Here is a 19,376-nt window from a genome sequence, read left to right on the forward strand (position 1 = left end):
ACATACACTAGGAAATGTAGCATATATGTATATATATACAAATAAACACTTTAATTTAAAATAAACATTTTACTTTGAAATAATTTTAGATGGACAGAAAAGTTAGAAAGAGTACAGGATTCCTGTGTACCTTTCACTCAGTTTCCCCTAATGTTAATATCTTACATAACCCTGGTACATGTGTCAAAACTAAGAAATTAACATTGATACAACACTATTTACTAAACTATAAACAATTGGAAGGAAGGAGGGAAGGAAGGAAGGGAGGGAGGGAGGGAGGGAGGGAAGGACAAATTTCTTAATCTCTCAAAATCTCATTTTTTCTTGTGTTAATTCCTCATGAATTAATAATACCTACCTTGTTGGAAATAAAGCATAGTTCCCCCCAAAAAATATGCACTTAATAAATAGATATTTTCTGTTGGTTTTATTGTTGTTATTGTTATGATGGACCTATTAAGCGTGAACCCAGAGGCCTAAAAGGAAGAGATGTGGAGATGTGTAATCTTTGATCTTTGGCTCCATGGTGTGTGTTGGCAAACTAGAAACACATGAAAAACTTATCCAAAGAGTTGGTCTTACATTTTTCAGAGACATTTTATGAGTCTTGATTCATTAGAATCTGTTGTCATAAATCAGGGTTTCTCGATCTTAGCACTGCTGACATTTGGGGTCATGGAATTATTTATTGTGGAGAGTTGTCCTGTGCATTATAGGCTATTGAAAAACATGCCTGGCCTTACCTCACTAGATGGAGCACCCAGCCCTCATTTATTACAATCAAAAATGTCTCTAGATGTTGCTAAAGGTCTCCTGGGGGCAAAATCACCCCTTCTCCCTTCCTAATTGAGAACCACAGGAGTAAATGGTTGGCTCTGTCTTAAGTAAATTTTCTGTTATTCACCATGTTTGAGAAATAAAATATTTAATTTAATTTTTAAAATACTGAATAATAAAGTTACTTTATACTATTTTCTAAAGAATTGAATGCAAACCACTGATGCAATTCAAAATTAGGCTGAAGATAATTTAATCTGTTTTGATTCAGAAGTGACTGATTTGAACCTCTATTATCACTGAGTCATGGACGTGTGCAAGTCCTGGTCAGCATAGTCCTCTTGATGTGACTTTGGTTAATAGGGTTTGCTGCAAGAGCATTATAACAAGGATTTTCACACATCTTTCTTTCAAAAAAACTAAATCATTACATTTCAGCCTTTTCTCCCATCTTCCCTTTCTTCTATTTTATGTCCCAGCTAAATGGAATGTTCTCTGTCTAATAAACATTAATTGGATGAATGAGTAGATATTTTTTAACTTTCTTAAAAGGAAAGAAGTGGGAAAATTATTACCACATTTTACAAAAGGTTTCATTTGTCAAGAATAGTTTAGGAAGTGAGCAGCAGCCTGAGCCAAAATTAAGTCAGGTTTCTTTAGAATTACTCAAGTTCTTCTATTGGGGGCTCTTAATTTTGCACAAGGACCTTCAACCAGTGCCCAAATTGCTGCAGTCTAAGTCTATAGTCCCACTTTCTAATGGAGAAAAAACTTGATGTTAAAGAATTAAAGTCTGGGCACGGTAACTCATGCCAGCACTTTGGGAGGCCAAGGCGGGTGGATCATCTGAGGTTAGGAGTTCGAGACCAGCCTGTCTGACATGGCGAAATCCCATCTCTGCTAAAAGTACAAAAATTAGCCGGGCATGGTGGCAGGAGCCTATAATCCCAGCTACTCAGGAGGCTGAGGCAGGAGAATCACTTGAACCTGGGAGGCAGAGGTTGCAGTGAGCCAAGATTGTGGCACTGCACTCCAGCCTGGGCATAAGAGCGAAACTCCATCTTGGGAAAAAAAAAAAAAAATTAAAGAGGAATACAACAAACAAATAAATAAAATTGGAAACAACATAGCAATTGCAATAAATTCCAAATGATGAATACAAGTAAACCTTAACCCTTAGTACAACATTGAAGTTTTCCTGAATGCCAAGTACCCTTCATTTTGCACCACCACCAGGAGTGTGGGGAATTCCGTGATTTAGGCAGTATGATGGAGCTTTGCATCAATGACCAGGATTATATGGCAACAAACTTTGGTTGAAGGCTAAATGAGAGTCATCAGTAAACTCTTACACGGGGCTGATTTTCATGCATGAATACCAACTTTTCATTATTTTTTAGCATTTTAAAAAATACTTATTGACAAAATATAGCTTTGTATATTTATGGGGCAAAAAGTGATGTTATGATTTTTGAATACAAGGTGGAATGATTAAATCAAGCTAATTAACCTATCCCTCACCTCAAATATTTGATGTTTTTGTGATCAAAATACTTGAGATTTACTCTCTTAGTAATATTGAAATGTATAGTACTCAATTGTTAGCTATATTTAGCACACTGTGCAATAGATCTAAAAAAATCAAACTTATTTCTTCTATCTGAGGCTTTGTACACTTGGATTATCATCTCCCCAGTCTCCCCAGTCTTCAGCTTCTGGTAACCTCCATTCTACACTCTGCTTCTATGAGTTCAATTGTTTTAGATTCCACAATTAGTTAAGAACATGCAGTATTTGTCTTTCTGTATTTGGTCTATGTCACTTAGCATATTGTTCTTCAATTCTATTTGTATTGTCACAAATGAGATAATCTCTTCCCTTTTTAAGGCTCAATCATATTCCATTGTTTTTCCTATATCTATGAAAAATGATATTGGGATTCTGATAGAAATTTTACTGAATTCATATGTTGCTTTGGGTACTATGGACATTTTCACAATATTTATTCTTTTAATTCATGAACATGGGCTATCTCTTATTTATCTGAGTTCACTTCCTTGATTAAATTTACTCCTATTTTTTTAGTAGCCATTCTAAATGAGATTGTTCTTTTGATTTCTTTTTTTAGAAATTCTGTTGTTAGTGTAGAGACACACTACTGATTTTTGCATGTTGATTTGTATCCTGAAACTTCACTGAATTTGTTCATCAATTCTAACATTTTGTTGTAGATTATTTTGGGTTTTCTATATAGATAATCATAGCATTAGCAAACAGTGACAATTTCACTTTTTCTTTTTTTAAAATTTTTATGCCTTTTGTGTATTTCTCTTGTCTTATTGGTGTAATAAGGAATTCCAAAACCATGTTGAATAGACCTGGCAAGAGTGGGCATCCTTGACTTGTTCCAGAATTTAGAGGGAAGAGATTCAATTTTGCTTTACATATTTAGTGGCTCCACTGTGGGATCATATGAATTTACAATTGTTATATCCTCTTAATGAATTGACTTCTTTATTTTTATATAATGTCCTTTTTTGTCTCCTTTTACAGTTTTTTACTTAAAGTTTATTTTGTCTAAGTATCACTGCCCCTTCTGTCCAATTGCAAAGAATATCTTTTTTTTATTCTTTCATTTTTAGTATATGTGTGTTCTTAAGGAGAAGTGAATCTCTTATATACAGCATATACTTGGACCTTGGATTTTTATCTATAAATTCACTCTATGTCTTTTGATTGGAGAATTTAATTCATTTATTTTCAAGTAATTATTAATAGGGAAAAACTTGCTATTGCCATTTTGTTAATTGTTTTATGGTTGTTTTGTAGATATTTTCTTTCTTCCTCTATTTCTGTCTTGTAGTTTGATGGTTTTCTGTAGGGTATGTATTTTGTTTTGTTTTGTTTTGTGTATCTCCTATAGATTTTTGATTTTTGGTTGTCATAAGGCTTACATAGAACATGTTACACTTATAACAGTTTATTTGAGGCTAACAGCTTAGCTTTGATTGCACACAATAACTCTCCAGTTTTCCCCCATTCCAATATTTTATGTTTTTGATGTCTGAATTGTATTGTTTTTTAAATATGTTTTACTTGACAATTTATTTCAGCAACTGTTGTTATTAACAATTTCATCCTTTAATTCTTATACTAGGGATAAAATTACATACCACTATTACAGTCCTAGGCTATTCCAAATTTTGCTACATATTACTTATACAATTAGGTTTTGTACTTTCATAAATTTTATGTTAATAATTAGCATCTTTTGGTTTCAGTTTAAAGAACTCCCTTTTGCAATTCCTGCAAGGCAGATCTAGTGATGATAAAGTTATTTACTTTTGTTTGTCTGGGAAAGTTTTTATTTCTCCCTCATTTCTGAAAGACAGATTTTCTGAGTGAAGTATTCTTGGTTGGTAGTTTTTTTTTTTTTTTTTTTTTTTTTTTTCACTTCACCACTTTGAATATATCATCCAACTCTCTCCTGGCCTGCCAGGTTTCTGCTGAGAAGTTTACTGATAGTTATATTGGTACTCCTTTTTATGTGACGTATTTCTTATCTTTTGCTGCTCTCACAATTTGTTCTTTGTATTTGATTTTTGATAATTTGATTATTACATGCTTTGGTGAATTCTTCTTTGGTTAGAGTTTTGTTGGTGACCTCTGCATTTTCTATACCTAGATGTTGGCTTCTTTTCTTGATTAGAGACGTTTTCATCTGTTATTCTTTAAATATGTTTTATGGTCTTTTTCTTTCTTTCTTTTCTTCTGGAATGCCTATGATGCATAGGTTAGGTTTCTTGTTTGATGATGTCCCATTATTCCCACAGATGTTTTTCTTTATGTTTTATTTATTATTATTATTTACTCCTCTGATTGGGTAATTTAAAATTTTCTGTCTTCATGTTTACTGATTTTTCAGCTTGATAAAGTCAGCTGTTGCAGCTTTCTATTGCGTTTTTCAGTTCATTCATTGTAAGCTTCATTTTTAAAATTTCTATTTTAAAAAAATTGTTTCTATTTCTTTGTCAAACTTCTCCTGTTTGTGTATTATCTTCCAGATTTTATTTAATGTTTAATCCATATCTTCTTGAAGTTTACAAAACATTTTTAAGAGGATTATTCTGAAGTATTTTTTTTCTGTCCTTTTATAGATATCTCTTTCCTAAGAGTCTATTGTTAGAGCTTTGTCACTTTCTTTTGGAGGTGTTATGGGTCTTTTTAATCCTTGTATCCTTGCATTGGTGTTTATGCATTTGTGGAGACCGATAACTTTTCTGGCTTTTACAAGTTTGTTTTTTTGGCAGGGATAGAAAGTCACTAGTTAATCTACCCCTATGATTTTGGATGGGTCATTCTGGATGAGTAATGATCCTGGGAAGGCAGACTTGCTTTTAAGTTCTCTAGATGGCTGGGCTACTGCTTTTACCTGGAATTTGTGTGGGGCAGCTGGCTAGGCTTTGCTATTTGGCAAGATCACTGGCTGAGCTCTAATATTAGGATGAGCTGCCATATGGATGCTGCAATCACATCTGATCTGGCAGGGCCACAGTGTGTAATTTCCTGGCCAGGTACTGCTATTTGAGTACAGGAGTTGACCAAGGTTGCAGAAGAAGCCCCAAAGTTAAGTAGGTTGGGATGAATGGACTAACTGCTATGTTCAGTAGAAATGTATGACTGAGATTTGCCTTCCTTCATGGGTGAGGTGTGGGGGTGGGCTTTGAGGCCAAGAGAAGAACTGATGAAACTCCCAAGTGTGGCAGAACTAGTGCCTACTTTTTGTCAGTATTTGCTATAGTGGTCAGCTCTCTCCTTGGGCAGAGTCTAGGGGTAAGCTTTAAGGCTACAGGGAGTACAGATTAAGCTCCTGACTGTAGCAGACCTAGTGCCTGCTTAAGGAAATTTGCCGCAGGGGATCTTCTGTTACCTAGGCAGGACCCTAGGGTAGGGTCTGAGGCTGGCCATCTAGAGACTCAAGCCATGTAACCCTTCCCATCTTTTCTGGGAGTGACCAGCTCAGCTTTGTGGGTGAGCAACACTGTTAGTTGATACCTCTGATTGAGCACAACTAGTGGCAGGTGCACTGAGCTTTTACCAAAATCTGTGATGTCTAAATTTGCATAATTTTTAAATATGTTTCACTTGACAATTTATTTTACTGTTCTCTGTGGGCTCCACCTCCTGACTTTGTTTTTACCTGACCCCAAATAGTCTAGTCATGTGGTTTTCTCCTACATTCCCCATTTCCAATGAGGTGACAATGGGGTGAGTTGCTGGGGAAGCATCTCAAAATGCTGGGAAAGTTGGATATTTGCTTTCCCACAGTAGAAACCATGGGCCCTAGGGAATTTCCTCTTTGTGGCACTGTGCTGACTTAGGGGAGAGAGGAGGGGCAATGTGGTCAAAGCAAAACCATTTCTCTTACCCCTTCCATGTGGAGTTTGATTCAGTTCCATGGAATACACAGGTGACTCAGGCTTATTCCCACATTTTCACCAAGGTGTTTTTGACTGGATAGTTGATGTTTCTGTGGGAGGAGTGAAGCCTGGGATCTCTTCTTCCACCATCTTGCTGATGTCACTTCAACTTGCCATTATTAATTAAATAGATTGCCAATATATAAACTTTGGTTGTCCGTAAAAATCAATCTAAAGGAAGGAGAGATATTTGACTTAATAACTGAAGAGAGAACTTGCAGTGATAGAACAGCAACATACCAGTGAGCCTTGGACCATACTTTTAGAAATGATGCCTTGTGGTCAGCAATTCCAAAAGATTAACTGTAATATTCCAGTCTACCTGTGGAACCTCCAAGCTAGCTCCTGCCACCACACAACATTTCCTCAATGCAGCAGTTTTATTGATTGCCCCCTGTTGTCTCCTTACCCTCTCTATCCCCCTAGCTGTCCACTTATACCAGTCAAAAGCCTGTGGGGGCCTAAAGAGAGAGCCTTTTGTCAAACAAACAAACAAAGCACTTAGGGGTGGGTGTCTTGGACTATGCTACAAAAAGGGATGATTCTTTCTCTGCGTACTTATTGACATTCATTGAGCGGCATATAGTTTATTTTAGCTAGAGTTTGTGATGTAGCATCTATATTTAATTCCACAAGCTGTCAGGCAACTCATATATTTACAAACACAATCCCGGAAACAATGTGTTTGCTGGTCACAGCTGCATCTGTAACATCTCAGGAGCTCTGTGCTATTCAGTACAGCTCACGGCATTATCATTTTACATTCTGGTCTTTGCCAAGGTCCAAATAGGGCAGAGCTTGGGCTAAAAGTTCAGATTCAATGACAGGCCTGGCAGAAAGCCAAGAGCAAAGGTAACATTGAGGCTACAGGTCACAATGGAGAGCTGCTTGTCAGCCCTTCCTCAGGTTTTCAGCCTACACAGTGATGAGCAATTTCTCTGTGATTGGCTTGGGTTTATTTTGGCTTCCTAGGCCTTAAACCACCCTATGTATATACAGAGACTCAGCTGGGAAGTGAACTGGGGCTTAAGCAACAGAAGCCAGTCTGTTGGGAGGAGGCAGGGACAGAGAAGGGTCTCTCTCTGAAGTACAAAAGCAGCTGTCAACAAGGGATTGAAGTAGATGACTAAGCCAGCTTCAGCAGCTAGATCCAGGGAGATGGGCAGGCCATGCTCAGGGACAGGGGCCAAATGGTTTGATTCAGGCAATCTTGGTAACAGGAGGTCCAACGGCCAGAATACATAAAGAGGAACCCTAAGAGGGGGTGCAGTCCAGAAGCAGGTAAAGGGGCAGGAAATTCCTGGGGGCCTATCTACCTACAGCAGGAAATGGAGGAGCAGAGAACAGGAGGCACAGAAGCCAAAAAGAGTGTGGTGTAATTTGGATATTTGTTCCCATTCAAATCTCCTGTTGCCATCCCCATTGTTGTAGGTAGGATGTGGTGGGAGGTATTTGGATCATAGGGGTAGATCCCTCATGAATGGCTTGGGTCATTTCCTTGGTGATAAGTGAGCTCTCACTCTGAGTTCACACCGAACTGTGGTTTCAAATTGTGCAGCACCTCCCCCACCTCTCTCTCTCTCTTGCTCCTGCCTTTGCCATGTGATGTGCCTGTGCCCCCTTCCCCTCTGCTATGATTATAAGTTTTCTGAGGCCTCTCTAGAAGCAGAGCGGATGTGAGCACCGTGCTTCCTCTAAACCCTCCGGAACCATGAACCAATTAAACCTTTTCTTTATCAATTACCCAGTCTTGGGTGTTTCTTTGTAGCAATGCAATAATGGCCTAAAGCAGGGTACAAGCCCCCTACACCTTAGATGGACATGTGGAGACTGGGCAGAAAGGAGGGGGATGAGGAATCTGGGCACAGGCTCAGTTGGGTTTGGGGATATGAGGGAAGAGCACTGTAACTCAAGGGCATGGAAGAAACCAGCAATTGTGGATTGGCCTGTGGTGGAGGAGTACGCCTAACCTATGGTTTTCAGACAGCACAGGTGAAATACCACTGAGTTCTTATGAGGCCATGCTGACAGCCCATCTAAACAGGAGCCACACAGCTTCCAAAAAAGCAGGATGCTTATCCAAGCTGGAAAAATGATTTTAGGTGAATCCTGCTTGTGTACTTTAAGATTTTAGACTTTTCTTCAATCTTGCAATTTTTAAAATGAAAATGACCTGGAGGAATCTAGAGTAACCTCATGTGAAAACAGCTACCTTATTCTAGTCTGTAGTTGTTAGATTTATAGGTCATGTAAATGGTATTAAGGACTCTCCTTGGAAGAACATTATTGGCTTCTCTGTTCCTGAGTTTTCTTCTCTGTACAGTGGGCATAATAACAGCATCAACCTTCCAGGGGTTTGTGCATAGTAAATAATGCATGGAAACTGTTTAGATTGATGTTTGGTATATAGTAACTAACATATAAACATAATTAGAGGTGATTATAATGGCAACTCTGGGACTCATGAGTTTTGAATTTTGAAAATTTTACCATTGACACACATAAAACAGAGACAGACAAGCTGTAGGCTTAGTGTTAAGAGACCCAAGTTCAAGTTCTGACTTTTCCCCAAACCAGTGGTGGGTCTTTAAATAACGTATTGCACTTCTGTGACTAAAAGTTTTCTCACTTATGATACAATGTGAAATGAATTTTATCATTGACTCTCATCAGAATGTTGCATCAAAATCTCCCGGGAGGTTTTTAAAAAATATTCCAAATTATTAAAATATACCCCAACCCCATATATCAGTTATTTCCCTCTTTCCTCCCCTCCCTATTTCCATTCCACTCCCCACCTTCCTCACATACACACACTACCACACATGCTCCAGGCTGCTGAGAACCACTGGGCCAGGTAATCTCCAGGATCCCATCCCTTCTCCCCAGTTCCAGGCCATGATCAGGTGGAAATTAACCAGGGAACAGAGGCGGTAGGAAGCCAAAGCGACCACATAATCAACGCACAGAGCTTTGAAAGGCTTCTTGGAGAAAATGAGTCTAAAAGATGTGAGAGACCATTGTAGACTCACAGAGAGGAAAGGCAGGAGTGAGTACAATGGCAGGACTCATATCCAGACAACTGGGGAATCAAGTGACCGCAGGATGAAGGTGAAAGGGTTCTGGGTTGAACCTATCACTACAGTTATCAGCTGCAGAGGACTAGGGGTGGGGGGACTGGTGAGGTTATTCAGAGTGACCTGTAGAAACCTCTAAAAGGCTAAAATGAGGACAGGTCTTTTAACAGAAATCTTCCCTTTTCAGGCTTCAGTTTTTTCACCTGTAAACAACAACAAAACAAACAAACAAAAACTAAGATTGGATGAGTCTATGAACTGTTTTTGGACTCTTTTTAGTGCTAATAGCCTCTGTTGGAGCAATGGAAAAAATAATGGTGAACACACAGCACTCACCATGGGCCAGACACCTTTTTTTCTTTTTATTTTCTTTTCGAGATGGAGTCTCACTCTTTTGCCCAGGCTGGAGTGCAATGGCACAATCTCGGCTCACTGCAACCTCCGCCTCTCAGGTTCAAGTGATTTTCCTGCCTCAGCCTCCCAAGTGGCTGGGATTACAGGCACCTGCCACCATGCCCAGCTAATTTTTATATTTTTAGAAGAGATGGGGTTTCACCAGGTTGGCCAGGCTGGTCTCAACCTCCTGACCTCAGGTGATCCACCCACCTAAACCTCCCAAGGTGCTGGGATTACAGGCGTGAGCCACCGTGCCTAGTCAGGCCAGACACCTGTTAAAGGATTTACAAATATTAACTCTTTTAATCCTCACAATCCTGTGGAGTAGCACTATTATTTTTATCTTAAAAAAGAAAAAGAAAAACAACAGACAAAAATCAGATGAGGGACTTGAGGCAAAAGTGTTGGAACCAACCTGGGAAGGTAGGCACCCAGGTTCTGCAGTCTGTTCTCATAACCACTCCGCTTTGGAATAGCCAATCTGGGGAGCTCAGTGACTGGAAGTGGAAGGCAAATTGGTTCTCAGGGCCACAAGGAGTGGCTGGGGTTTCTTAATGATGGAGGAGGATGGAAATGGTTTTGAGGAAGGTTGAGCTGCATGGAGATGAAGTTTTAAAGGTTTTGAGATGAGCAGCTTTTTATTTAGAAGTTCTATTTGATCAGCAGTATCATCTTTCTATTTGCTAGTGATCCCCCTGACTGGAAGGGAGGCTCTGGAGGAGAAGGGTCTCCCTGGTCTGCACACTCAGCCCCTGGCTTTATCGCTCAGGGTTCTGGGCAAGCCTGTTAGTTCGTCTCACCAAGGAAAGCACCAAGGACACCCGACAGGCGAGTATGAAGCCTCAGCAACTGACAGATGAATCTGTCCTTGATAAGTGAAGGGCTAGTTATCACACAGAGAAACCTATAAATTTGGGGCCTGAGAGCAGGGAGCCTACTAGGTCTAATGTCACTAAAGCTGTACATGTTTGTGAGTGCTGTGTGTACGTGTGTGTGTGTGTGTGTGTGTGTCTGTGTATCTTTTAAGCTCATTGCAGGATCTCAAGTCCTATGTTTTGTTCCTGCCCTATGAAGGCAAAGGCTGGGTCTGTCTTGTTCATGAGATTTACTCCCATCCCTTGGGACAGTCCTTGTGCATAGACATTACTTAATAACTGATTGACTGTTTGATGAACAGAGGTGAGTGAGGTTAAGGAGAGCTGAGTTATAGGTCTCAGAGTCAGAATATCTGAGTTTTACTTCTGTTTTATTGTGGAGTGATCTCCAGATGGTGTCTTTGGCTCTCTCGGCCTCCTTTCTTAAAGGTCTTAAATTAATGTAAGAATATTTAGTAAACAGTAATTATGATTAGCTCTTACCTTTGCATAAATAATTATTAATATTATTAACCTGAGTCTATACAGTGAGGATATGTATACCCTCACCGGTTTTAAGTCATTCCTGACCAGCAGTGGGGAAATGCATCACCTATAGCTTGCCAGTTCCATGCTAGTCCTAAGGATGACACTGAAGGTCGAATCATGGAGCCTGGGGAGGGCAGTGACAAAATGTGTCACCCCTACTCAGGTTCAAATGGGAGAATTATGGGAGCTGATAAGGCTATACAAAATGAAACCAGGAGCACATTGTCAAGGCAAAAGCACCACGATTAGTCTCTGTTGAAGCTGACAGTTTATTGCAACAAGAGGGAAGAATAAAAGTCATAGATCTGAGCTGATAGCACCCCCACATCCACCCTTGCTCTTAAGAATGTCGTGTCATCTCTCCTATCTACCTTCCCTTTCTTGTAAAAACAGGAGGTTTTACATCAAGATATTGCGGATGACAAGAACAAATAACACTTTCTGTGATTTTTTTTAACCACTGACACCCTCAGATTTATTCAAGAAAACATCTCCTCAACAGAGTTGGCCAATTAACCACTTAAATGGCTTGAAAACTTATTTAATGTCACTGCCTAATCACTTTATGAAATGTCACTGCTCCAGTAGGCAAAAATTCCTGCTTTATACCCTGCTTCTTTTTTTTTTGTTTTGGTTTGTTTTGAGACAGAGTCTCGCTCTGTCACCCAGGCTGGAGTGCAGTGGCGCAATCTCGGCTCACTGCAAGCTCTGCTTCCCGGGTTCATGCCCTTCTCCTGCCTCAGCCTCCCAAGTAGCTGGGACTACAGGCGCCCGCCACCATGCCCGGCTAATTGTTTGTATTTTTAGTAGAGATGGGGTTTCACTGTGTTAGCTAGGATGGTCTCGATCTCCTGACCTTCTGATCCACTCGCCTTGGCCTCCCAAAGTGCTGGGATTACAGGCATGAGCCACTGCACCTGGCTACCCTGCTTCTTTTATGTTTCAGTCCCTTTCTGAAACACAGAGCTTCCTTCCAAAGAACTCTAAAATCATAATGCCTCTCCCCTTTCATATGTGCCCCTTATATTTACATAGAATTATGGAATTTCAGCAGCAGGTGGGATCACCTGACCTCATAAATCATTTTACTGATGATACAGTAAAGCTCCCAGAGGGAAGTGACTTGCCCGAGGGAGCCAACTTGTAAGTGGCAAAGTCTCCTTTTTTTTTTTTTTTTTTTTTTTTTTTTTAAATAGCTGTAAGTCATATAACTGATGCTGTGAGGTATAAATACTATGGGATCTAGGATAGGTCAACCTCAATCTACCACTGAAATCTGTGACCTTTTGCAATTTACTTATTCATTTCTAGCCTCAGCATTCTCATCTGTTCAAAAGACTGATTTTATTGTTTGTGCTTCATAAGCAGTAACTACCTCACAAATATGAAATGATTTATGTTGGTATTTATTAATGATAATTATTATTAATAATCTTATTACCTACAATATTACTCTCACACCTATTTTACCTTTTCTCCAGGCCTATAACCATAGCTTAGCCAAATCCTTAACTCCCCAAGATATAACCCCTCCTTGGCAATAATTTTCAATGAAGAAATCTCTATCTCACTTGCCAAGATATGGTACTCCAGCAGCTAATGCCTCAAATCCTGAGTGCTTCATCTTTTGACATACCTAGCATAAATAAATATTTAAAACAACAGGAAGATGCAAAAAAATTCCCAAGAAGTCTTCAGCTGGGTAATAATCTGAGAGTGATAGAGACAGGATTCCTATAAGCTCTACCATTTGAAGACTGCACTGCCTACATCTCATGTGGCTTCATCTATACATGATTTTTTTCATTGACAAAGCTGTGACCCATTTAATCCATGGCTTAAAGAACAGATTTGAGCTGATGCAGTCAACAAAGGAAAATCCATGACTTGGTTTACCTGTACCTTTGGTGCAAAGCTAATTTATTCTTTCTTTAGATATAAAACTGTCTTAAGTGCGGTCTAATAAATAAAATGATTTGGCCTTTCACAAGTAAATTTATAATTCTTTTTGTAAAGGAACTCACTTAGCCATTACTTTAATATCCTAGCATATAACATGGAGGCTTACTTATGCAGTCAGCTTCAGGACAAGAAGGAAAAACTGAAGCACAGTGGGGAAGGTACTAACTATTTTACTTTTCTGTTTATTAGCAGTTCCACCAGAAGTTGTGATGATTTAGACAGTTAAAATTTGCTTGACAGGTTGCTGCAGCAAAATTTCTAGTGATATTATATGTGGAGCATAAACAGGAAATGCCCAAAAGCTGTTCCCCTTAAAAAGCCTGATGGTAACACAACTGTCAATGCAGCAACTATTTTGTCCTTTTTTTAACAGGTGAAGGAACATGTTCTAGGGATTTGTTTTAAAGAAAGTTTGAAACCTGTTTAAAACTTCTGTTTCTTAAACAGAGATTTTTTAGTTAAAATGTCTTCAGATCCTGAGAAAAATGAGTGAAGCAGAAACCATATGTTTCCAAGGCCAGGTTTTTGAGAGGAGCAGTCAGCACTGAATTCAGGCGTTCTTGCTGTGCTCAGCAGACTTGGCCCAGGCAATCAGAACTGTTTGATTCTAAAGCTGATACTCCTATAACCAGGCAGGTTCTAGCACATTGTGAGTTCTGAAAAAGCATAATTATGAACAAAGAATGACAAGAAGCACCCGTTGACTTAATATAGCTTTCTTCTTTCAAAGAGCATACAGCTTTTTCACACGTGTGATCTCACCTGTCCTTAGAAAACCCTCGCCTGCTAAGTGAGGTGGTGACTATAACCACATATTGCAACACAGGAGATCAGTGCACCAAGGGGTGAAGTAGCTGGGCCAAGGACACATGTTTTCGGTAGCTCACAATGACCGCACTATGAAATGCATGGAATTGATTCATCCAATATTTCTGAAAACCACTTATGGTCTCTGACCTGAAGGGGTCCATAAACTAGGCAGGCAGGGTGTGATGTGACTCAGCTGAGTTAGGGGAGATGATCAGTCTCATTCTGCTCAAGAAATTGCCACACTGGCTTCTTCTCATGCAGAGAATAACAGCTGGTCTCCAGGGAGCATAAAGAACCCTCACTAGGCCAGGCCTTATGCAGAATGGGAGAAGCTACAGTTATCTTTTATGTGTCTGCATTATTTTCCTATTGCTGTGCAACAAATTACCACAAACAATGACATAAAACAATACAAAAGCATTATCTCACGGTCTCTGTGGGTCAGGAGCATGGGTACAGGTTAACTGGGTCCTCTGCTCAGGGTGTCACCAGACTCAAATCCAGGTGCTAGACAGGGAAGCAGTCCTTATCCAAGGCTCTGGGTCCTCTTTCAAGCTCACATGGTTACTGGCAGAATTTGTTTTCTTACAGTCGTATGACTGAGGTTCCCATTTTCTTGCTAGCTGTTGGCTAGCAATTGCTCTCAGATTCGAGAGCCCATCTATAATTCATAGCCGTGTGGCCTCCATAAGCAGTTCACCATACGGCTGTTTGCTACTCCCCAGGTCAGCAGAAGCTTATCTCTTTGACACTTCACTTTCTTCTAAAGGCTCACTTGAGTAGGTCAGTTCTACCCAGGGTGTTGCTCAAGGTTATTCAGAAACCTTTGTCCTCACTGCCACCACCATGATCTAAAATATTATCTGCCATCTGGACTTTCTGCATTCATCAGATCATAACTCAAAGGCAACTGATTAGCAACCAGATCACGGGAGTGACATCCCATCATACTCACAGGTCCTGCCCATACTCAAGGGGAGGGGATCATATAGGCATGCACAGAAGGGTGTGGGAATCTTGGTCATTTGAGAATTCTGTGTTCCAGTGTCTTCCCACCCACATCCTTGCATTTCCACCTTGATGTGTTGGATGTCTTGGCCTCCAGAATCAGGTAGCTGCAATCTTCAAAATGAACATTTCCCCATCCCCTTTGTCAATATGCCTTTAAACAAAATAGAACAATATTTTACAAAAGGAATTAATTGGTAATGTTAGAGTTTCAGGTAATGTAATGAGCACTTGCTTTTGTATTGCCAATGCTTAGCAGAGTGTCTGGCACTTAGGAGCCCTCAATTTATGTTTCTTCAATAAATGAATATGTGAATGATTATATGAGAAATATTTTGGGCATCCTCATCAGATTGCATCCATATAAAAAAGGCCTGCACCCTCTATGTACAAAGCTGATTTCACTTTTTAGTTTCAAATGAGTTTTTTTTTTTCCTGGTAATGCATGCTTATTATAAAACACTTGGGGATTTTCCTTCTTTCTATGATTTTATTTTTTATAGTTAACTTTTTATTCCAACTGGAACTGATTTTCCAATATTAGGTATAAAATATTCCATCCTCCATGCAATTAGTCTCTGATGCTTTTTTTCATATACTTAAGTTCTAATACATAAAAAGGTTTATTTCTAGCTATCTATTCTATTGCATTGATCTGCTGTCCAATTTGTGTGCCAGTATCACCTGTTTTAATTATTGGAATTCTATCATGTTTGAAGATCTGGTAGGGCAGGAGCTGCCTCACTATTCTTCTTTCCTCTTTCAGCCCCCATCTCTAGTTTTTTAAGTGAGGGTCTGTCTTATCGCCTGCTCTAGTTCCTTAGGCTGTACCACATTCTTTATCAAGGTCTGGACATGCAGCCAGATCTAGGCTCATATTCTACTTCTGCGGTCTCATAGGCTCAACTATTCTGGGTCCCAATAAAATATAAACATACTAATCATGGCTATTTAACAAACTTTCTGTGAGAACTGTGGTAAGTTCTAAGAGCTGCCTAGCACATGAGAGGTGGTCAATACCCACCAGCTGGAGTGAAGGAATGACGCTGAACATCCAGCCGCTCATGCTGTGTCCTCCATCCTTTTAAGCAGGGGTTGCAACTCTTCTGAAAGCATCCTGTATGACTGGTGAGGCACGGATCTCTCAGACTCAGGCCAAACTTTAGGCTGGGAGAGTTCCAGAATTAATGTTTTTTTCCAGCCTCTGTGCAGCCTCTTTGGGATTCACACTGATCTGATGGAAGTCAGGGGGTTTTGTGAACTGGAGCCAACCCAGAGTGCCCTGGGGGATTCTGGCAGGGGGCATAAATCAAGTGCTGAAGTCCACATTGTCTGCCCTTACCAGAGTCTGGAACTGCCAGGGAATTAACACCCCTTGCCTCATCCCCAGGGAGCCTGCCTCTGCGCTTTGGTAGTCAGAGAATGTTCTCAAGCCGTGAACTACAGGTACTGGGGTTGGGGGTCATTCTGGCACACACTGAAGTGGTGCTGACAAGGAGAGATGGGCAGATTCTGACAGTATGTGCTAGGAATTAAAGATTGAGGAAATGATCACAATTCCAAGAAGCCCCACAGTACTGAACAGTCCTGTGCATCTGCCCAGAGGTTTAAAAAGGTGACTCGCTGTTCTCAGACCAAAGAGTAGGCACTGGAAATCAGAGACCTGTGATGAGTCACAAGGCAGCCAGGAATTTCGAAGGCCAGAATCTTACTACTTTCTTGGCATCTTACCCCTAACTCAGAGAGGGCAGGGCAGGCACTCATTCATCCCTTCAAGAACGGTCTGTGAAGGTCTGCTCCCAGGAGCTGGTATAGAAAGATATAGCAGTTATTGCTCAGCCCTGCCCCTCGTGGTGCTCCTAAACTGCATAGTGAGGTGAGAGGATGATGGATATCCTGGAGTGCATGATCCACTCTGATGATGCTATATGCAGTATCTGAGTTCCCCATTCCAACTCCATCCCACGTGATCTTCAATAAGAGAGGAGATCAGATGTTCAAGGCTGGAAGAGGTCTTAGAAATTAGCTCTTCAAGCCTGTCTATACATTAAACTCAGAGAAGGAAGTGATGGCCCACATTCACTCAGCTTCACAGCAGCAATGGAAGGAACTTCAGTACTTTTCTACCTCACAATTCTCCACTAGAAAAATAGGGTTGCTTCTCACCTTACATCAAACTTTGAGAGGCAGCCCACAGTCTGAGGCAATTGCAGAAACAGATTGAGCATTTTTGAAAGAGGAAGACAGAAATGGATGGTGTTGAGTGGGCCAAGGTAGGAAGCATGGACACAACATAACATAAGGGTTAAGAGTCAGATCCCCTGAGTTCAAACTCTGGTTTTACCACTTAATAGCTGTGTGAACTTAATTAAGCATCTTTCTTAAGTTTCTCTCTAAGCCTCATCTTCTCATCTGTGAAATGATGGCAATACTGTTTCCTCACATGTTAGTTTTAAAGATTGAATGAAATGATGTACCTCAAGCACTTAGCTAAATGCCTAGAACCAAGTTGTGTTACTAGGATAAAGGATTTCCAGAATGGGCCCAACCCAATTATAAGTGATGCTCACAGGCCCATGGGGTAAGACCAGGGTGCCCAAATGACATCGCCTTTTGTGCTTTTCTAGCTCTGAGCCCTGGAGGAGCAGCACGGAGCGGGAGAGCGTGGCGAGAGAATGAAGAAACCAACCGCCCGGGAGAAGCATGAGGTGGCAGTGTGGCACTCGGTTTAGAGGGCTTCGGCCGGCAGTGGCCCCATGGACAGCCCTGCTGGCACTGGGCCTGCCTGGCTGGGTGTTGGCTGTCTCAGCCACGGCGGCTGCCGTGGTCCCCGAGCAGCATGCCTCTGTAGCTGGCCAGCATCCCCTGGACTGGCTGCTCACAGACCGGGGCCCCTTCCACCGCGCTCAGGAGTATGCTGATTTCATGGAGCGGTACCGCCAGGGTTTCACCACCAGGTACAGGATCTATAGGTAAGTGGGGGCCTCCACTGAGACAGGGGCTTCCCTAAGAACCCAACCTGCACAGCCCCTGCTGGTGTGCCAGCCCAAACCCCTAAGCGGGCTGGAATGCCCTCAAACTGAACTAGAGGGGAAAGCTGGAGGAACAACAGGCAGGGAAAATAAGCCTACCATGTTAGTTTTTAAAAAAAGAAAGAAGAAAACACATACAAGCTGGAAAACCTGCTGATGCCTCCTGGGAAACTTAGCAAAAGGGTTTCTATTTATAGGTTGTGCTGCTTATAAATTGAGGACAAATCAGGCAGCATGGAGTCAGCGTGTGGCCCAGGCTGCCGTAGGAGGTCAGAGTCAAATGCTGGGGCCAGGTTTTAACTAATGGGTTAGATAATTTCATGAGTTGTAATTACTTAGACATACAAACAAAGGAAGAGCAGCTCCAGGTCCTGCCTTAGAGGTCTGGGGAGCCGTGCAGGGTCAGGAACAAACCTGCCCTTACCCTTTGTCAACACCCCAGGCTCTGCAGGCCTTGTGGGGAAAAGGCGTTAGGCCCTTTAGGCCCATGCCCAGAAGCATCAGAGCTGAAAGTCAGACTCCTGAGACCTGCCTAATTCATCATCAGGTGGAATAAGCCAGGCACATATTCCTGGCTGCTGGACCAGCACTTCAAAAATAGAGTGCTCCTCCACATGCTCACCTCCAGGGCTCCCACAGTGCACCAGTGAACTCAAACTTCCCTTCGATCCCTCTGTCCACTTGCCCCCTTGTCATCTCTCCCCTTACCTGCATCTTTAGATAACCCTGGGAGCTTTGGTGATTTTTTTCTTTGTTCAAAGACATTTATTTTCTAATTCAAATTAGTTAGTTAGTTTTTAATGCAAAAAGAAAAAAAAAAAACATGAAAAAGCACAAAGAGAAACAAAAACACAAAACCATCCATTCTTTTGGCAACTAAAGGTTACTGTTGTTAACATTTTGGCATATGCATTTCTAGTCATATGAACACACTAATGTTTTTGGACCTCTTGCTAGATTTAGCACCTTGCACGCCTTATGTAAAGTAGCTCCAACCCTGTGTTGGAAGAACAGTTATTCTCCCCATTTTACAGATGGGGAAATTGAGGCCCAAAGAAGTTAAGCAACTTGCTGAAGGGCACAAAGCTAGTGAATAGTGGAGCCAGGATTAGCTCACAAGGAGGCAGATTGCAGAGTCTGGGTTCTGAAAATATATTTAGAGACATGTTCTTTTTTCTGGGAGTTCTTTTTTAACATCTGCAGTAATGACACAACCACTTTAGATTTGTAAGGGGTCTCAGAAGTGTGGTTTTAAGAGTATTCAGTATAGTATCAGAAGATTCCCAAATGGTAAAACAGCGGCCATTTATAGAGGCCATTCACCTGCTTCAAAATTCCCACACTTGGGTGCAGACAAAGGAGCAAGGCTGGAGATATTTGAGGGGCTGGTACTTTGTGGACCCAGAGATTCCTAGAAACAAAATCCTACTC

At 41.0% G+C, this 19,376-nt stretch overlaps 1 protein-coding gene across 1 annotated transcript in view; it reads left to right on the forward strand.

Annotated features, from left to right (window-relative positions):
- The window catches only part of BRINP2 (BMP/retinoic acid inducible neural specific 2), a 110,444-nt gene that overhangs the window by 40,409 nt on the left and 50,659 nt on the right, over positions 1–19,376 (forward strand). Inside the window, exon 2 of the mRNA XM_010367399.2 lies at positions 17,541–17,885. Within this exon, the coding sequence (XP_010365701.2) occupies positions 17,617–17,885 (269 nt within the window). The 5' untranslated portion in view covers positions 17,541–17,616. The remainder of the gene's footprint in view (positions 1–17,540; positions 17,886–19,376) is intronic.

Source organism: Rhinopithecus roxellana, chromosome 8 (assembly GCF_007565055.1).
Source record: "Rhinopithecus roxellana isolate Shanxi Qingling chromosome 8, ASM756505v1, whole genome shotgun sequence".
Classification (NCBI taxonomy): domain Eukaryota; kingdom Metazoa; phylum Chordata; class Mammalia; order Primates; family Cercopithecidae; genus Rhinopithecus; species Rhinopithecus roxellana.